The 19,022-nt window shown below is 38.4% G+C and overlaps 1 protein-coding gene across 2 annotated transcripts in view; it reads right to left on the reverse strand.

Moving 5' to 3' along the window:
- LOC105045709 (uncharacterized) overlaps window positions 1-19,022 on the reverse strand; it is a 33,697-nt gene that overhangs the window by 3,227 nt on the left and 11,448 nt on the right. Inside the window, exons 3-9 of one of the 2 annotated variants that reach the window (XM_010924076.3) lie at window positions 17,619-18,778; window positions 14,804-14,986; window positions 13,771-14,710; window positions 2,179-2,706; window positions 1,773-2,104; window positions 995-1,087; window positions 714-839 (exon numbers count right to left, since the gene is read on the reverse strand). In XM_010924076.3, the coding sequence (XP_010922378.1) occupies window positions 714-839; window positions 995-1,087; window positions 1,773-2,104; window positions 2,179-2,706; window positions 13,771-14,710; window positions 14,804-14,986; window positions 17,619-18,778 (3,362 nt within the window). Of the gene's footprint in view, window positions 1-713; window positions 840-994; window positions 1,091-1,772; window positions 2,105-2,178; window positions 2,707-13,770; window positions 14,711-14,803; window positions 14,987-17,618; window positions 18,779-19,022 lie in introns of both variants that reach the window. The other variant, XM_010924075.3, reaches the window with a different exon arrangement.

Below are 19,022 nucleotides of genomic sequence, written 5' to 3' on the forward strand. Positions count from 1 at the left end.
CGAGTCATCTGACATGCTTGTTTTAAATGGCAAAAATCCTACAGCAGAAAAATATTTCTTTTGCCAAATACACCCCCCCCCCCAAAAAAAAAAAAAAAAAAAACGAAACAAAAAAACAAAAAAAAAAAACGAAATGAAACGAAAAGAAAAAAAAAACACACACACACACACAAAGACATGAGAACATGATGGATCCCATGAGAACTGAACATTCCAGCTAGCTGAGTGAGGTGGCTGCAATATTAGATGCTTCAACAACTACCAGGGCAACGGGTATAAAATTCCACTGCAAAAGATGGATATTTCCATAACAAAATTAGAGCATAGGACTTCACAAAGGCCACTGGAAGCAAGGATTAAAAAGTGGATAAACAAGGTAACGAGGCCTAAAATTCAGCCACCCACCCATAATAGTTAAAAGAATCAATAGGTTATTTTCAAGACAAAACAACAGTCATGGAAAAAGGATCTCTTGCTTCAGAAGAAATTTTCCTTTAATTGGATCTTAAATCTAGTAGAATAATCATTGAGTAGACTTGTGGCAAAATTTGTGTGAGATACACATGCTCCTCAAATAATCACTCTCATAAATAAATAGTGAAAGTGACAGACAAAATATCAAGTGCAATAATTGTAATGTAGAAAAAGGATCACAACTATAATCATGAAATTTAGCACCATAGACCATCAAAAAGGCTTCAAAAGCAAAATACCGCATGAAAAAACATGTCATCTTTCCCAATGCCACTCTCCTTCCTATAGTAAATGTGCAGATAAACAACCCAAAGGATTACAGAATTGGGTTCAGCTTCCATGGCTCGGGATAACAGCATGAGAGCCTGCAAGAACCATTTTGACAAACATGAGAAGCTGACAGTCAGCAAGTTTCTGGGATTGCATAAACATTAAAATACGACCCTCCCTTTGAAAAGTAAATAAAAACCCCAGATAGAGAAAAGGTGGGGGGGAGAGGGAAGGAAGCTGCTGGCATCACCTTCTTCCTGTCTGGTTTATAGACACTTCCACAAAAAAAATAAAGCGCCAACTCCAAGGATTGTTCAGAATCAGGCAACCCTTGCATGAATTTCTTCTAATGAAAGAAAACCAAGATGAAGTTAGAGAAAATCAACCATTGACTAACTATAAGGAAGCATGTGCACAACAAGAATCAGCGGCCTCACATCTAACACATATGTATTACCATTTTACCCAAAATCTATGATAAGTAATTTCATACAAAATTAGCAGGTTTAAAGAATATGTTTGCCAGACAATAAAATCAAAAAGCCACACAAGCTATACAAATTAAATTGATTGACAGAAATAAGAAATTGAACTCCAAAAGGCAACAACATCTAAATTCAGAAAATGTAGACGAGATTTTGGTCAACAATCACAAATAACAATAAGTGATAAAAATTTTCGATTATAAAATGACATTTATAGTACTAACATCAAGAAAAGAACTTAAAGGGAAAAAAGGAACCAAAGAAAATGTGCCAACCATATGATAAAAGAAGTGAAGAATCACAAATCAGGAGATTTGTTTCCTAATTAAAAAGAAGGGGATCCTTTATGAATCATCTGAATATTTGGAGATAGCTACATCCTAATTAACGTCCAACATGTGTCATCATTAATGTGAAAAGCTCGAAATCTCTTGAGCACATGGTGGCAATTACATAATAAAGGGTTCCTTCTAATATATGTTTGTCTCATAATTAGCTAACATGATCAACCGAAAATATGAACTTGATATAAACTTAAAATACCATTGTGCTATCTTGGCTTCGAAAATATAAAGAATGCCTGCTCCAATTATCATGATCTGCAATGGGACCATCACCGGTTTGCAAGAATGGCGCATCTGGATGAAGAATTCTTCGAACAGAAACTGGTAAAGGGAAGGAAGCACAGAACCCCCTTTGCCAATATTGCCAGTTGCTATGAGCAAGAACCGACTGAGATAAATGCGAGTCACCTTTTACAAGGTTTGAACCAATATGATACATTGGAATAGGCAGAAGGTGCTGGAAGAGATTGTGAGGAGATTCATTTTCATTATTAGATTTTTCAGCAACCAATAGACGATCAAGCTGATTACCTGCATCAGAAAATGAGAATAAAGAGTTGTTACCAAAATGGCAAACATTTCAGAATATTGCAACTCTTAGATACCTGAAGTAGAGGAAGATGAACAACGATGTTGCTTTAACTTCCTTTGCATGCAGTTTCTGGCATGCTGCCACGGGCATTCATCATCATTACATTTTCCCCGGAGCTCAAACATGCAAAAAGGCCAGAAGGGATCAAGTGCAGAATCATTCATGTCATCACTTAGTTTGCTTGCTACCGGGAATCGCATGCTATATCCTAAAGTATACTCTCCTACAATATCTGGCACACCAACCATGACTTCAAAGTTTGCATCCCTTAACATATCATCCTTATATTTTATTGTTGCAAATTCACTGCAGCACCCAGGCAGTATTAACTTTGCATGTCTCGACACATTATGCAGATCTGATGAAGGTAAGGAGAAAACAGGTCCGCAAGTTGTGGTGCAAGATTGTCTTGGAAATAAAGTGCTTTGTTCAGGATCGGTATTCCTATGAGACTCATCATCAAAGGAAAAATTATTGCCGTGAATCTGGCCAAAGGGCTGTGCATATTGCTGTCTGCCGCTTTTTCCGGGCCTCTCAATACCTTACAGATTGCAAGAAACAAATGTCATTAAGCTGCACTAAGTACCACTCAATATCAAAAAAATAATGAACTGCAATATGAGTGTACAAGTCAATATGCTTGGAGAATAACATATAATCCTTGGGTCAACCACTATCTAGGTTTGCAACCACCTAAAAGATCAAAAGAGACAGAAAGAGATCATTTTACAAATAAAAAGTTGACCTCCCACTTCCAGTGACCCAATTTATCAAGCTTACCAATCATCACTAATCAAACAATTCTAGTGATCAGACATTTGATTCATTTTATTGGACCAAGTAATACAAGAGAACATCTGCAAAACTTGATGAAGTGGTAGTGAAGGCACTTAAGAAAAGTGAAAGGACACTGACCAAAAGCAGCATGACAGAAGATGTGCAGAATCAAAACTTCAAACTTCAAAGGTGATGCTTATGACTAATAATGAGAAATATGGTGGTAGTCTCCTTGCAATGAAGCATCAAAAAGTCTTCAAAAGTTATAAAAATGCTTGGTGCTTGAATAGGGATTCTAAATTACTTAAGAATTGGAGCATAAAACTCCAAATCAGGATGAATTCCCAACAGCAGTTAATAAGAACCATTTTGAGATTATATAGTTGGACTTGGTAAGTAACATAATCAATTCAGTTGAGGAAAAAAACAAAACTAGGGGTGGATAACTACTCTAATCATTTTTATTCTTGCTAAGCCCGATGTACATTGTTGACCTGTTCCCTAACAGCTTAAGCTTTTGGGGTCAATATACTGCTTAACATGGTATTAAAGCTCAGGTTTTCTGGAGGTCACAACTCACAAGTATTAATCACTCTAATTTAGTTACTTATTTTATATTTGTTATCCTCTTTCTTGTCAGTCTGCATGCTGTCATGTCAAGCCTTGTATCTATTGTTGATCCATTACCTAATAGCTTAAGCTTTTGGGGCCAATTGGTTACTTAACAATTCTTTCAGTCAACCAGCCAACAAATATCTCAGAGTTGAACAATAACCTTTGTGATACTTGCTATAAGATTATTTCTTGAATTTTCATGAATAGGCTTAGCCCATTGCATCCTATGTCATCGGTGAGAAAAAGACTCTGCATTCTCATCAGAAGGATGTCTAAACATTAAGAGAAGAGAGAACCCAAAAACTGAGGTAAACACTAATATATCTTTGGCAGGTTAATTGGATAGCAGATTTGGGATTTTCTGCAATTGGTTTTGGAGCAAAATGAAGTTCAATTGCACTTTGCATTCCAACCATCACTCTCTTTGCTCATGAATGGTGTTCAATCTAAGAAGTTTTGAAGTGGAAGAGAATTAAGACAAGGTAATCGTGTCGAACCTTATTGGCAATCACAGTGGAAGATGACTTGTCAAATGACCACATACTAAGCAGAAAAATAGAAAAATAGCAGGATTGAAGGAGAGTGGATGAGCTGAATATCTGAATATTGTTTCCTAACATTTGGCTGCAAATGATAAAAACCTCATCATAAAAGACATTACATAGGAATGTCTTATCTTAAAGAGGATCATTGCTAAGGTTTCCCAAACAATTGATCAATTTGGCAACAAGGGACAAATCTCTCCTTCCATGTTCTAGCTTGCTCTTGTTTTGTTTTGATTTTGGAAGCACACAAGCCATATGTTTTTTCTTCTTTGTGACGAGAGACAAGTCATCAATCATTTTATTTCTGCCAGAAGTCAAGAGAGGCTTTGGGAGAAAGATTCTGAACTAGACGAACCGTCCTACACCACAACAGGTTAACTAGTGATGCATTTAGAGAGGCATTGTAACACGGTATTGAAGTGTGCTACTGTAACAATGCAGCATAGGAGAGAAAAAAAGAAAAGAAAAAAAAAAAGAACTTATGCAATATGTTGTAAATCTAAATACTATGCGATCTATTCAAATGAACTCTTAAAGGCCAATGCTGGAATTAAATAGAAATCAGCAATATGTTCAAAATTTATTAAATAATAATGATGAAAGTTCCACGATTGAGACAAACTTTCCAAGACCAATTACATATACTAGTTCCAACATAAAATACTAAGGAATAGGTTCATTCCAGACTTAAAACTGAATTCAGATGGCTAGATTTTAATGATGGGGTAAGAGGCAACATGAGGTAAGGTTATGGGTGAATCTGTTACCTTGAGTACGGAAATATTTTGAAGAGATTCAAGTCTCAACCTGTTCACGGGATGCAGGATTTTCACAACCATCAAGGAGAACAGCACCACGAGATGGGGTAGAGGGAGGTGAGTCACAGGAGGAAAGAAGCCGAAGATGGGTCCGTCCGCGAGGAAGAGGCAACGACGATCCCAAAAAGAGGAGGAATTCAAGATAGAAGTATAGGTTAAACCTTCCAAAAATTTTTTCTCCCTTTTTTCTTCTTCTCATGTCAAATTTATACATGACATATGGTTGTTGGTTTGTTTTGAGTGGTTGTAGGATAAGGATATATTTGAATTGGTTTGTTGGGATATGGTGGTCGATTTGTTTTGAGTGGTTGTAGGATAAGGATATATATTTGAATCGATTTGTTGGGATATGATTGTAGGTTTGTTTTGAGTGGTTGTAAGATAAGGATATATTTGAAGTAGTTTGTTGGGGTATAGTTGTTGGTTTGATTTGATTTAAGATAATCTAGCCATCCGATCTTAATAAATTAAACCAAGATAGAACACACTCAAAATAAAATAAAATAAAATAAAATAATATAAAAGTAGTGACTCGATGTACTGCATCAGTTCTCCCCGGATGGGCGAATTCTCGACTCCGTCGAGAGAGCCTCCATATAGCTGTGGAATAGGTCCTCCCGAAGTTGATGTAGCTCAATCTCAGAAATCCAGCTGCTATCAGTAATTGGACGCCCATGCCATCGTATTAAGTACCAACGGTGTGAATCCCATCGTGTTCCTGTCTCACGTACATCCAAAATCTCTTCTATGCCCTCTGCTGTGATCTCTGCGGCTGTGTAGAAGGGTAGGATCTCGACATCGGTAGAAGGGAATGACTCACCATGATATTGAAACAGATCACTCACATTGAAAATCAGAGAAGTAGGCAATCCTGGGGGCAAGTCAATAAGATAGGCGTTCTTCCCCAGCTTTTTGAGGATCTTGAATGGCCCAAATTTTTTCCTGCTTAGCTTGTTGTAACCTCCAGCTGGAAATCGCTCCTTTCTGAAATAGATCAGAACACTATTCCCCTCATTAAAATCCATATCCCGGCAGTGTTGGTACGCGGTTGCCTTGTATTTGGTTGTGAAATCCTGCAACTTTTTGTGAACTTGTTGTTGCACATCTTGAACCTGTTTTAAATAGGTTTTGGCGTCTGCACTAACTCTACCAGGGTATGAAATGGGTACTCGATCAAAAAAGTGAGGCATAGGACGGCCTTAGAGGGCCTCAAATGAAAATTTTTCTGTGGTTCTATTGATGGAACTATTATATGCAAACTCAGTCTGTGATAAGATTAAGTCCCATTGCGTCGGTCTCTCACCTATCAAGCATCTTAAAAGGTTTCCCAAAGATCGATTTACCACCTCAGTTTGTCCGCCAGTTTGGGGGTGGTATGGGTTGCTGAAATTTAATTTACTTCCAACTTTGGCCATTAGAGTTCTCCAAAAATGACTTATAAATTTGGCATCCCTATCAGATGTGATGGACCTAGGAATACCATGCAGACGCACAATTTCATTGTAAAATAGTTTTGCAATATGCGATGCATCAGAGGTCTTTTTGCAAGAAATGAAATGAGCCATTTTAGTGAATCAATCAACAACCACGAATATTGAGTCAACATGTCGTGCAGTTTTGGATAGGCCAAAGAATAAAGTCCATAGAAACATCTTCCCAAGGGGTGAAAGGAATGGGGAGAGGAGTATATAAACCTGTGTTTTGTGAGTGACCCTTGAAGGTTTGGCAAGTTTTACAGCATCGTCCAAATCGCTCTACGTCTCTTTGCATATTCGGTCAATAGTAGCGCTCTTGAACTAACCCCAAGATCTTATCCCGCCCGAAATGTCCCCCTAATCTGCTACTATACATGTCTTGAATCAAAGACTCTCAGTGAACCTTCGAGAATGCATAAACTTGGATCGCTTAAAAAAGTATTCAGATTCAACGCAGAAATTAGAGAATTGGCTAGTGCTAGAAGACACACTTTTCCATGATAGGTCCGAAGTAAGGGTCGTCCTTGTACTGTTCCTTAATCGCCTCAAGACCCACAATTTGCAAGGAGGCAGCGACGAGGAGGTGGGTCCTACGGCTAAGTGCATCAGCAACCCGATTGATTACTCCCTTTTTATGTCTCAAATAGAAGATGTATTCTTGCAGAAATGCAGTCCACTTGGCATGTCTTTTGTTGAGATTCTTTTGAGAATTCAAATAACGTAATGCTTCATGATCCGAGTTAAGTACAAATTCACGATGAATCAGATAGGGTCGTCAGTGCTTCAAGGCCTGCACAATCGCATAGAATTCGACATCATATGTAGAATAACGTGATCGAGCATCGTTTAATTTCTCACTGAAGAAGGCTATGGGGTGTTTTTCTTGGGACAACACGGCCCTTATTCCTACATGTGAGGCATCACAATCAACTTCGAACACCTTATTAAAATCAGATAGGACGAGTACAGGTGTGCTTGTAAGCTTGTCTTTGACCACTTTGAAGCTTTGTTCAGCCTTGGGAGTCCAGCGAAACTTACCTCCTTTCAGACAGTCAGTGATCGGAGCAATCAAAGAACTGAAATTTTGAATGAAGCATCTGTAAAAGGATGCAAGTCCGTGAAAGCTCCGAATCTCCGTTAAATTTTTTGGGGTTGGCCAATTTCGAATCACGTCAATCTTAGTCGGATCTACCTTAATTCCCTCAGCAGATACAATGTAGCCTAGGAAGATGAGGCTATCAGATAAAAAAGTGCACTTCTTGATATTTAAATATAAATAATTCTCTCTCAAGGTTTGGAGCACCTGTCGTAGATGGTTCAAATGGAGTTCAGGGTTTGTGCTATATGTCAAAATATCATCAAAGTAAATCACTACAAATTTTTCAATGAACGGCCACAACACCTGATTCATGGTATGCATAAAGGTGCTCGGGGCGTTAGATAGCCGAAAAGGCATAACCAGCCATTCATATAACCCCTCCTTGGTTTTGAATGCTGTTTTTCACTCGTCTCCAGGTCGGATACGGATCTGATGACATCCGCTCTTTAGATCAACCTTGGAGAATACCTTTGCACCTCTCAGTATATCTAGCATGTCATCAAGCCTAGGTATGAAAAATCTATACTTTACGTGATCTTGTTGATGACTCGACTATCAACGCACATTCGCCATGTCCCATCTTTTTTTGGAGTAAGGAGGGCAGGCACAGCCATGGGACTCATACTCTCCCGAATGTAGCTCTTTTTTAACAAGGACCTGTTGACGCAATTCTTCATATTCTGCTGGGCTCATCCTATAATGGGCTAGGTGTGGGAGTCTTGTTTCCTGCACCAAGTCAATGCAATGCTGGATGTCTCTCAAAGGGGGTAGGCCATCAGGGAGTTCTTCTGACATGATGTCAGAAAACTCATCCAATAATGGTTGAACAACTGACAGTATTTTAGGTGCTTCGATGGTTTCTTTTGCCACTAAAGCATAAACCACAGGGAACTTTGGTAGGATTTTGACAAATTGGGTCTTATTCAAAATCATCACAGATTGTCTCTCAGTGGGTGATAATTTTAAGGTTGAATCAGGCTTAAATATCAGTTTGGATGTACTATTAAGTAGAATCAATCTAATCTTTTTATTGTCCTTAGTGACTATATAGGTGTTTTCCTTCCCATCATGTATAGTGCTACGGTCAAATTGTCAAGGTCTACCTAAAAGCAGGTGACACACATCCATAGGTGCTACATCACACCAAACCTCGTCAGTATAGGTCTTCCTAATAAAAAACTTAACTAGACATCGTGGCGTAACAGGAACTTCATCCCCATTTTTAAACCAAGCAATCTGATAAGATTGTGCAAGCTTCTCAGTTTTCAATTGAAGCTTATCAACCATCTCTTGAGAGACGAAATTCTCCATACTTCCGCTATCAATTATAACAGAGCAGAATTTTTCCCCTACGCTGCAGATAGTTCGAAAAAGACTGCGTCGTCTCCAATCATCCTTGATAGATTTAGGTGCTACAAGGACTCGATTGATTACAAGGTTTGGCTCAGTAGTTTCAGCAGCCTCATCTAGGACCTCACTATCCTCAACAGTGTCTTCCTCTTGCACTTCTACTCCTTCATCCTGATCACTCTCATTAGCATTTTCTATCAGGTTGGTCCTAGGCTGAAATTGTCTCAAAAGGCATTCAGATGATTTATGGCATGGTTGCCTACACTTGTAACAAGTGATACCGGTTTCCGAGGGTTTGGAACTTAAAATTCCTTTGCTTTTAGTATCACCAATAGGTTTCGGAGAGAGTTGGGTGTCATTTTTCAGGGCTGATTTAGTTCCTATAAAAAATTTTCCATTAGTGTTACCCTGTCAGAATGTCTGCCTCTTCAACTTAGACTCGGTCTTAAGTGCGTGACTACAAACCGCATCTATTCGCTGAAAATTGCAAAAAATCAATTCATTCTGAATTTGGGGGCGAAGTCCAGCAAGATAGCGAGCTATCCGCTGTTCTTCATCCTTCCTAAGGTCACTACGGGCCTGAAGGTTATAGAATTCCTCGATGTACTCTTGCACCGTTTTAGACCCTTGCCTAAGGTTGTGAAGCTTTTGGAATAAAGTTTGTCAGTAATCGGCTGGAAGGAATTTACTCCTAAGCTTCTCTTTCATTCGTTCCCAAGTGGCAATCTTCTCTTTACCCTTTCGAACCCTATCATTTTGTACCTGCTTTCACCAAACTAGGGCATGACCTTTCAACTTAAGGGTGACAAATTTGACTCTTTTATCCTCAAGTAGTTCTTTCCATTCAAAAAATTATTCTATCTTGTCAATCTAATTCAACAACTCATCAGGTTCTAACCTACCTTCGAACTCACTAACATCTACTTTGATACCCTGATCCCAACATGCGGTGTTCGTTTGACGTTGGTTCGGATGGTTTCTTCTAAGAGGACGGTTGGCTTCTATCTCAGGGTCACTCTCTGATTCAATTAATCCCCCTCCACCAGGAGGATGTTGGGTATTCAAAGCCTCTAACATTTGTTGTATTTGGTTCAGTTGGGTTTGCATGTTTCTAATAGACTCTTGTTGTCATTCATAGGCCTCTCTCCAATCCCTAGGGTTTTCGGGGTGGTTGTTTGCCATTCTAATGTACTAACAGCTCTGTGATGGGGAGATGGGGGTTTAAGAAGTCATGGACAGCAAACAAGGGTGCCAATTAGAGGGTTCTAATTTCAGGACAGCAACAAAGTTTTCTATGAATTTTCTGGACAGCAAACAAAGGCTTACAAGAAAATAAATTTTAACAGCAAATATGCAATGATGATTGAATAAGATGCAACCTAATAAAAGCTAAATGTAAGCTAAAGTCAATTCCAAAGGTCAGAACTTGCTCTGATACCACTTGATGCATTTAGAGAGGCACTGTAACACGATACCGAAGTGTGCTACTGTAACAATGCAGCATAGGAGAGAAGAAGAAAAGAAAACAAAAAAAAAAAGAACGAATACAATATGTTGTAAATCTAAATACTATGCGATCTATTCAAATGAACTCTTAAAGGCCAATGCTGGAACTAAATAGAAATCAGCAATATGTTCAAAATTTATTAAATAATAATGATGAAAATTCTATGACTGAGACAAACTTCCCAAGACCAATTATATATACTAGTTCCAACATAAAACACTAAAGAATAAGTTCATTCCAGGCTTAAAACTGAATTCAGATGACTAGATTTTAATAATGGGATAAGAGGCAGCATGAGATAAGGTTATGGGTGGATCTGTTATCTTGAGTGCGAAAATATTTTGAAGAGGTTCAAGTCTCAACCTGTTCACAGGATGCAAAATTTTCACAACCATCAAGGAGAGCAGCACCACGATGATAGGCTTCAAGATAGGGAAGAAGGAGCTGAGTCACAAGAGGAAAGAAGCCGAAGACGGATCCGTCCGTGAGGAAGAGGCAACGACGATCCCAAAAGGAGGAGGAATTCAAGATAAAAGTATAGGTTAAACCTTCCAAAGTTTTCTTCTCCCTTTTTTCTTCTTCCCATGTCAAATTTATACATGACATATGGTTGTTGGTTTGTTTTGAGTGATTGTAGGATAAGGATATATTTGAATTGGTTTGTTGGGATATGGTTGTAGGTTTGTTTTGAGTGATTGTAGGATAAGGATATATATTTGAATCGGTTTGTTAGGATATGGTTGTAGGTTTGTTTTGGGTGGTTGTAAGATAAGGATATATTTGAAGTAGTTTGTTGGGGTATAGTTGTTGGTTTGATTTGATTTAAGATAATCTGGCCATCCGATCTCAATAAATTAAACCAAGATAGAACACACTCAAAATAAAATAAAATAATATAAAGTAGTGACTCGATGTACTGCATCAACTAGAGGATCGATTGGCAATTCAAACAAAAACAGCTCCAATAAAGCAACATTCATTCACTAAATTACTGAAATAAGCTGTAAAGTATCAAAAGTTGGCCTCTAAGAGTCCTTGCTACAAGACAAAGGAGTCAAGCAGCGATAATGGCACAGATTCTAGGTTTCTTCTTGTATTAGAAATTCTAGGTGGCAAAGAAGTTCAAAAGAGGGATCACTAAGAAGCTAGGCTCCAGTGTTTTAAATTGCATCAAATAAGGCTGCATACATGGTTGCCATACCAGTGCATACCTCCCCCTACCAGTGCATACCACCATGTACCAAGCATACCGTATCGTATTGGTACTGGACTGAGACTCAGTACGAGGGGCTTGCCGAGTCTTGATACATTGAACCCACGCCAATACCAAGCATGCGAGCACACCAACATTGTACCAGCATGGCACCATTAAGAGGTCCCATACCAAGATAGCGAACTTTGGCCACACATGCAACCACATATGCATATGTGATCCCTTGATTGCACAGCTTTGCATATGTTTGGTTACCATATGCAATAAAACTGCCCACGGGCCACAAAGCCAGTCAACTTAGGAGGCATTTGGTTCGTAACCGAAATCAGAATGGAAATAAAAATCGGAATGGTTTGAAATCGGAATCGAAATGGCCAAATTCCCCAAAGCATTTGGTTCGTGACCGAAATCAAAATCGGAATTGAAATTGGAATAAAAAACTGAATCCATAGAGGAAAGCAGGAATTAAGTTCTATATAGATTGATCAATTTCCATTCCACCCCAGAATCAGAATCAGAATGGGACTCCTTCCAAACAAACGGTTGGAATGGGAGTCATCCATTCCGATTCCGAATCCGATTCCACACCCCTACTCCCCCCAACCAAACACCCCTTTAGTAATATGTGGCCAAATGTGTGGCTCCATTAACATTGTACAACTGCACATGTGACTTGTTAGGTGTTATGGAGCCAATTATGTGCCCCTCTTATGTGTTTGTACAGATGAAGCATGTTCAAACTAATAGTCAAGTTAAGCATGTGTTTCAATTATATAACAACTATCACTATTACTATTAACTACTAAGGACTAAATAATAAGCACTAATTGTTAGTTGTCACTGTTATTAATATTGATATTAATCATCCAAAAAAATTACTATTATTATTGTTGCTGTTTTTATCATACTTAATATATTTTATTTATTTTTATGCAGTTAGAACATACAAACCACATATGCACGAACACATGCAGCCAGCATACTGCATAAGCATTAAACAGTCCTTGACAGCTCACATACAGCAACTGCCTTTTAAAAGACTGGTAGGTTTCAATTAGACAGGATTGGTGGCCCTGTTGTTTTTATGACTAAAATTCAGTTCATATTAAGACACGCAAAGATCTATCTTTTCCTGATTTGCAATTCCATGTTGAATTTACCTTCTTCAAAACCAAAGGCAACTAATCTTAAGCACTTGATGTTGGAATTTTCAGCATATTATCTCCCTTCATGTCCTTGATTTTGCTTAGTCCACCTCTTCTCTTTTTTATATATTTTTATTAGTTTTACTTTTACCCTAAAGTACTCTTATTTTAAAATTAATTGATATTCCCCCAACCCATTCTCTTGATCAACCTCCAAATTAAATTACCTGCTCCATTATTATTAAGATCTTACAATCCAGAACAAAATGGTCTTACTCCAAATACCCGATATATAGGTACACGTCACCCAAAGGTCCAGTCACTGTCTTGCTCCCAGACTTGTGGTTGCACCTCTTTGTATGTCTCTCTAATTCTTGCAGCCTGATTTATAATCAGCATCTACTAGAGAGGCACTGGTCTAATCAAATAGGCTCAGGGTTTTCCTATGCCTTCACTTTGTTTATGCAACCACTATTCCCATTAACATTTAAAACATCATAAGGCTCTAAGGTTCCTAAATGACAAAAGCTACAGTTCAGGTACATTTTGTTCTTCGATATACTATGTGAGAGCTTGCCTTCTCCGGTCACTATTCACAAGTAGTGTTTTTATTTGTTGATGGTTCAATAAAGCAATAGAGAGACAATAATCCAATTTAATTTCAATTTAAATAAGGAAAACCTAAAACGACAATAATTTCACCAATACAAATAATATAGATTCAGTTGGAAGTCCATATCATATATATGTTCATGACATAATAGCAGTAAATTGTAATCTTTCAATTGCCACTCCTTTAAAAGAGGTCAGCTGATCATGCTATATGAAAAAAGGTCAGCTCGATTCATCCCAGCAACATTACCTCATAAGTAATTTATGAAAAATTATAAATCAATTGTAGAACACAAGATCTTCTAGCTAGTAGAAAAAAACAAATGGGACACAACATTTGGAGACTACACAATCTGATATGAACGAACCATGTGCACTTATATTGCTTGAATTCAAGACAGCTCCAAGCAGAAGAAAAATTCTCATCTAAAAAGTGCAGATGCAAATACCTTGAGAACTTGACACGCAGTTTTTCTCTTTTCCATGCATTCGCTGGTCAAGAAAAGCTGATGACATCTCATTTTCAAGAGTATCGCCATGTGCTTTATCAACATCGCGTTCTGCATTGCTCATATGACTCTTGGACGATGTTCTCATACCAAGTTGTGCAACCAATTTCGACCTTAAAGAAGCTTCAAGAAGATCATAGTCCTTTGCATTCTCACTAGCAATTAAACTTTCCTTTTCAATATCCATATTTATATTTTCTTCTTCAAATTTTCCCATCTTAATTTCACATGCCAATCTTGATTCCACAGATCTGTTATCAGAAGGAAAATTTTCTTCATCATCATCTGTATATATATTGGGACGGTAGGCAGGAGTGCAAACATCATTCACAGCACTGTTTGCTTTAGGGTCTGATGTACTAGCATCAGGTTCACAGAATTGGTCATCACCTGAATCATGCCCATTCATCTGCTGATAAGATGCTTCAAGTGTAGCACCTTCTGGGCTTTGAATAATAGACTTACAGCCCAACTGTTCAAATATCTGGCTCTCAGCTGGTATCTGATTGCCTAATCCAGATAACATATCAGAGCTACACTTAGGAACAGATTTGACAGAATCAAAGAGTGTTCTATGATCTTGCCAGCTGGAAGGCCACATAAAACTAGAAGTCTCCATTAGCAAACCTTGAAGTCTAGCAGAGAACAGTTCTCTTTTCTGATAAAGAGCTGCACATCTCTCATTGGCATCAATCAAAGCTCTTTGCGCCTTGCGATAAGCTTTTAGTGCATGTCTCTCTTCAAGTTCGCACGTGCGTCTAAGCTCCTGTGCCTCTTCCAACTCCTTGTCATGTAGCTCCTCCAACTCCAATAAAGGTTGTAAGTTCATACGCCCCTCTCCCAAAATGCCCATTGGAGCTGAACCCCTGATATTTGCATCCTGAAGAGATTCCTTACAGAAATCAAACAACCATACTTGACCATATAATATCACTCATGCAAAAAGTGATCCAATAGACACCTTCTAACTTACCTCACCATTACTTAATTTACTATCTGGAACAAGGCTTGAAAACTTGTCGAGAGGATTGCCAGGTGCTTCCATAGGCATTATAAGACCACCTTTAGCTATACTAGAAGATGCTGGATTGTTTGGAAACAGATTGGAAGCACCAAGTCCCCTTGAAACACCAACATGCTTTTGAACTTCAGTGCTCTGCCAAGCATAGAGAAGTTGGCAAAGAAAAGGATGTAAATGTATGAAAACTTTGAAGAAATCTGAAACTAACCAACAGGAGGTTTAGAGAATGATGATACAATGAATGCAACGAATAGTGGAGACCACACCCAGCATGTCAATATGCTCATCAACTCTAAAGATGAAATAATAGAACAAGTAGTTATATGAATAATAGAGTACTTATGGAGGGCTATATAATATATCCAGATATTAACATTTCTAGAGCCTATTTATACACTTATAAATTCAAAGAGTATTATTATCTGTTCTCCATTTCACCAACTTGGCTCCCAAAAAGTCATTAGACACGAGAGAGAGAGACTATTAGTTTGTAGTGTCTTAGTGATAAAAGGGTTGTTCTAGCTTTGAAACTAAAAATACCCTTGGATAATTTATAGCTGATAATGTTGAGATGAGGTGCTCTGATTGTTACCAACCGACCAAATGAGAATACAAAAATCAGAGCAACAAAATAGTACTAGAAGTAAGTAATTAAAAATATGAACCAAAACATAAAAAAGAAAGAAACAAATGCTGAAGAAATGCAACTTCAAATGAAAATCCCAAAAAAAGAGAATAAACAGTGAAGTCAGAACCCGATAAATCGCAAAAAAAAAAAAAGGAAATAGGGGCCTAAGCCCCTGTTTCGATCGGGAGGAAAGCGGAGCCCCTCCACCAGCCTCGACGATGGTGTAGCTGCCTCGCCAGCCATTCAGAAGCCTCCTCTCCCTCTCCCTCTCACTCTCCTTCCCTCCCTCTGTCTTCCTCCAGCTTCCATCGAGCTTGGTAGCGGCGTAGCGAGCTTGACTGCCCTCCGATAGCCTCCAGAGGCCCTCTCTCCCTTCCCTCTCCTCCCCCCCCCTTTCCTTCTCCCTCTCCCCCTCCTCGCTGGTATCTCGTTTCGAATGCTCGAACTGTCCCGATCGGCTGTCAATATGGTTTAGGATGGTTTGGTGAATCATGACGATAATGATAGTTCGAGTGACGATGCAACTAGTGGCTAAAGAGATGGCAGTAGACACAGTACTTGTGCATATGACTCACATCCCCATGATCTTCAATTCACCAGCAAGTCGCAATTCACCCATATCACATAAGATAGGGACCACAGTGCATGACCTATTAGAGCCTGTAGGGATACGATTGCATAAAAGATAAAAGCCCCTCAAGATGGTATGAGACATGGCACCGATGCTCCAAATGGCCTCACACATGGAGTAAAGTCCTTGAACATATCTAGATCCAACTCATATGCTGAGTCCTATCCCACGTAGGCCACTTATAGCCCATTAGATACCCTTTATTTGAGATGTATCCAAATGGCTACCATCCTCCACAACCTCAGGCAATTTACAGGTCAGATTTTTCCTGCCTTGATGTGCAAATGGCTAGTCCAGTATCAGATAGGATTAGTATTAGGATAGGTATCCAAAAAGCCCGGAGATCATAGTTGCCCTACCACCTTGTACCACTTGGTATGGGCATACCGTACCATACATGAAAAAAACCAAATTTCGAGTCGTACAAAAAAAGTCCTGTACCACCTCGCAGCAAGCTATATCGCCTCATACCATGGCATACCAACCTGTATCAAGGCATAGCAAGGATGTACCAATCTGTAGCAAAACATACCGATCTATATCAAGGCGTACCCAGATGAAAATTGAAAAAAATGGTTGGAAAGATATTGCGATACAAAATGCATAACGTATCGTATCAAACCGCTAAGGTACCAATACAATACCCGATATTGAGATTGTGGACCTTGTGAGAGATTATGGACCATAAGGATGGACTGTAGATTATTTGGCAAGTTGGAGTAATTTTTCAAGCCTAGACTATGACCTGGATCCTAATATTGACGAGAGAGGCATAACAATCCACAATATTGTACATGTCGCACACGTTTTGTACTTCAAATCCATTTGATATGTTGTATATATATTCAAATACATGTACTCATGCATTCAATTATACTACAACTACATTAATTTATTGATTATAGCATATTTATCGAGACTCAAGACCAATCTAACATGAAGGACATCAAACAATATTGAAATCCAAAATTAAAAAACCAGAATCATTAAATGATCATTAAAAATTTAAAAAAAAAAAAAGAACAAAAAATGAAAAACAATTATAGGAAAATGGCATACCAGTCCAGAACCGATATGCCATTGTGCAACCTTGTATTGGAGCGCTAACAAACCGGCACCGTACCATTGATCGGTACAACATTAGATATTGGTTTAGCAGACCTTGCTCAAACTTTCCTTTCACCAGTGTAAATCTTTGAAAAATTGTATAGACCAAATTGATGTAGAAAAGGTTCCAAATGCCAAGTTTCATGAGAAATGAAATTTGAAAAAACTAAACAAAAAAATTAGTTCTAGATCCATCACCTATTAGAACTTAAATACTTAATCATGCTTCTGCAAGTTAATCTATATTGCATTTGCAGTTTCGATCTTGATCTTACACTACACTAAATATTGCTAATTCTTTTTTTTCTTTATTTCATTGGAACAAAAAAGAAAAAAAAAAAGAAACAAAAATAACTCAAAAAAAAAGAGCATAACATAGTGAGTTATTTTGGAAAGAATACCTCAACAGCAGGTGTCACTTGTGCCAAAGATGAGCTTTGGTTTAACAATGTACAAGCATCCACAGGCATAGTCTCCTTCTCAGGCTGACCATAAGTACAAGCTACATCACCAGCAACAATACTATTATTCACTTGCTTAGAAGGCATCCCAGCATTGTGCACCATAGGGGGGCCAGTCTTGCAAACAGCCACCAAATTTTCATTATCTACCAGCCTTGTAGGCAGAACTTTAGATGATGTAGGGACATTTCTGCTAGATTCATGCTGTCCCTTGTCACTTCTGCTTATAGAATTCCCTTTGCTGCTTTCATGCCAGTTAGTTTTGTCTTTGGGCCAACTACTTTTTTCCATTAGTTGACTCCTGAGTTCAGAAAATTTGGTAGAAGATATCTGCATTTGTAATTGACCATCAGAAGCTTGGTTACCATTGAAGTGTTCATTAAGCTTTAAACGTTTAACCGGTCGCTCATTAGGTGCCAATTCTCCAGTGTTAGCAGATGCAGGTCTGCTGCTATGAGCTATCTGATTCTCCACTTTCCGGCTACGCTGGTCCCACTGATCATCACGAGAACCTATAACTCTTTCCTTATTTTGAACCACTGATTTCTTCTGAGCAAGTTCATTTTCTCGCATAGCAATTTCCTGACGTAAACTTTCCAAGCTATGACCTGCTAAATTCATATCTCGAACATGCCCATGCACCTGGTTTGTGGAAATCCTAGTGGCAGCAATGTGCATTTGAGTGCGAGAATTCTTGGCAACTGAAGAGGCTACTGGATGCCTAAAATTGGCATTGTTGTTTTTGGCAAAAGATGAGCTGGATGCATGGCTTACAGATCCTTTCTTTGACACCAGTTGATTTGTTGTTGAGCGGGTTACTTCTGATTGTATCTGCAATTGTGCCGACATTTCATATTTATCTCCTCTTATTGCATTATCTTTTCTTTCTGCAGTTGTTTCGGTTTTAGACTCTCCAGAGTCACTTCCACTGTCATTGTCTGAAAAGCTTATCACAAGGTTATCATCAGACCGTTTCTTTCGCCAAGAAAAAGTTCGACTGTTCCTGGACTTAAATGGCAAGTGTTTCACCTTAAAGTTTTTACCATAATTTTGTGTTTTCGATGTCTGAAGTTGCCTATTAGCCATGCTCAAACTATTACCTGAAAAAACATAAACAGCAATGAAAAGAAAAACAGACCTTCAAGTTGACATGCATTAACATTAATGACTAAATCAAATTTTAAGACATGCTGCAGATTCTATTATTGACAAAAAATGAAACAATTCCAACAGGAGAAACAAGACCTTTCCTTACTCCAGCTCAAAAAATATAGAACAGCCCAGTTAGAAGGTAGCATTAATATCAGGGCACTACAGGGGGAGGAAATATGCGTACTTGTGAAT

The sequence above is a fragment of the Elaeis guineensis genome, chromosome 5, assembly GCF_000442705.2.
Source record: "Elaeis guineensis isolate ETL-2024a chromosome 5, EG11, whole genome shotgun sequence".
NCBI lineage: Eukaryota > Viridiplantae > Streptophyta > Magnoliopsida > Arecales > Arecaceae > Elaeis > Elaeis guineensis.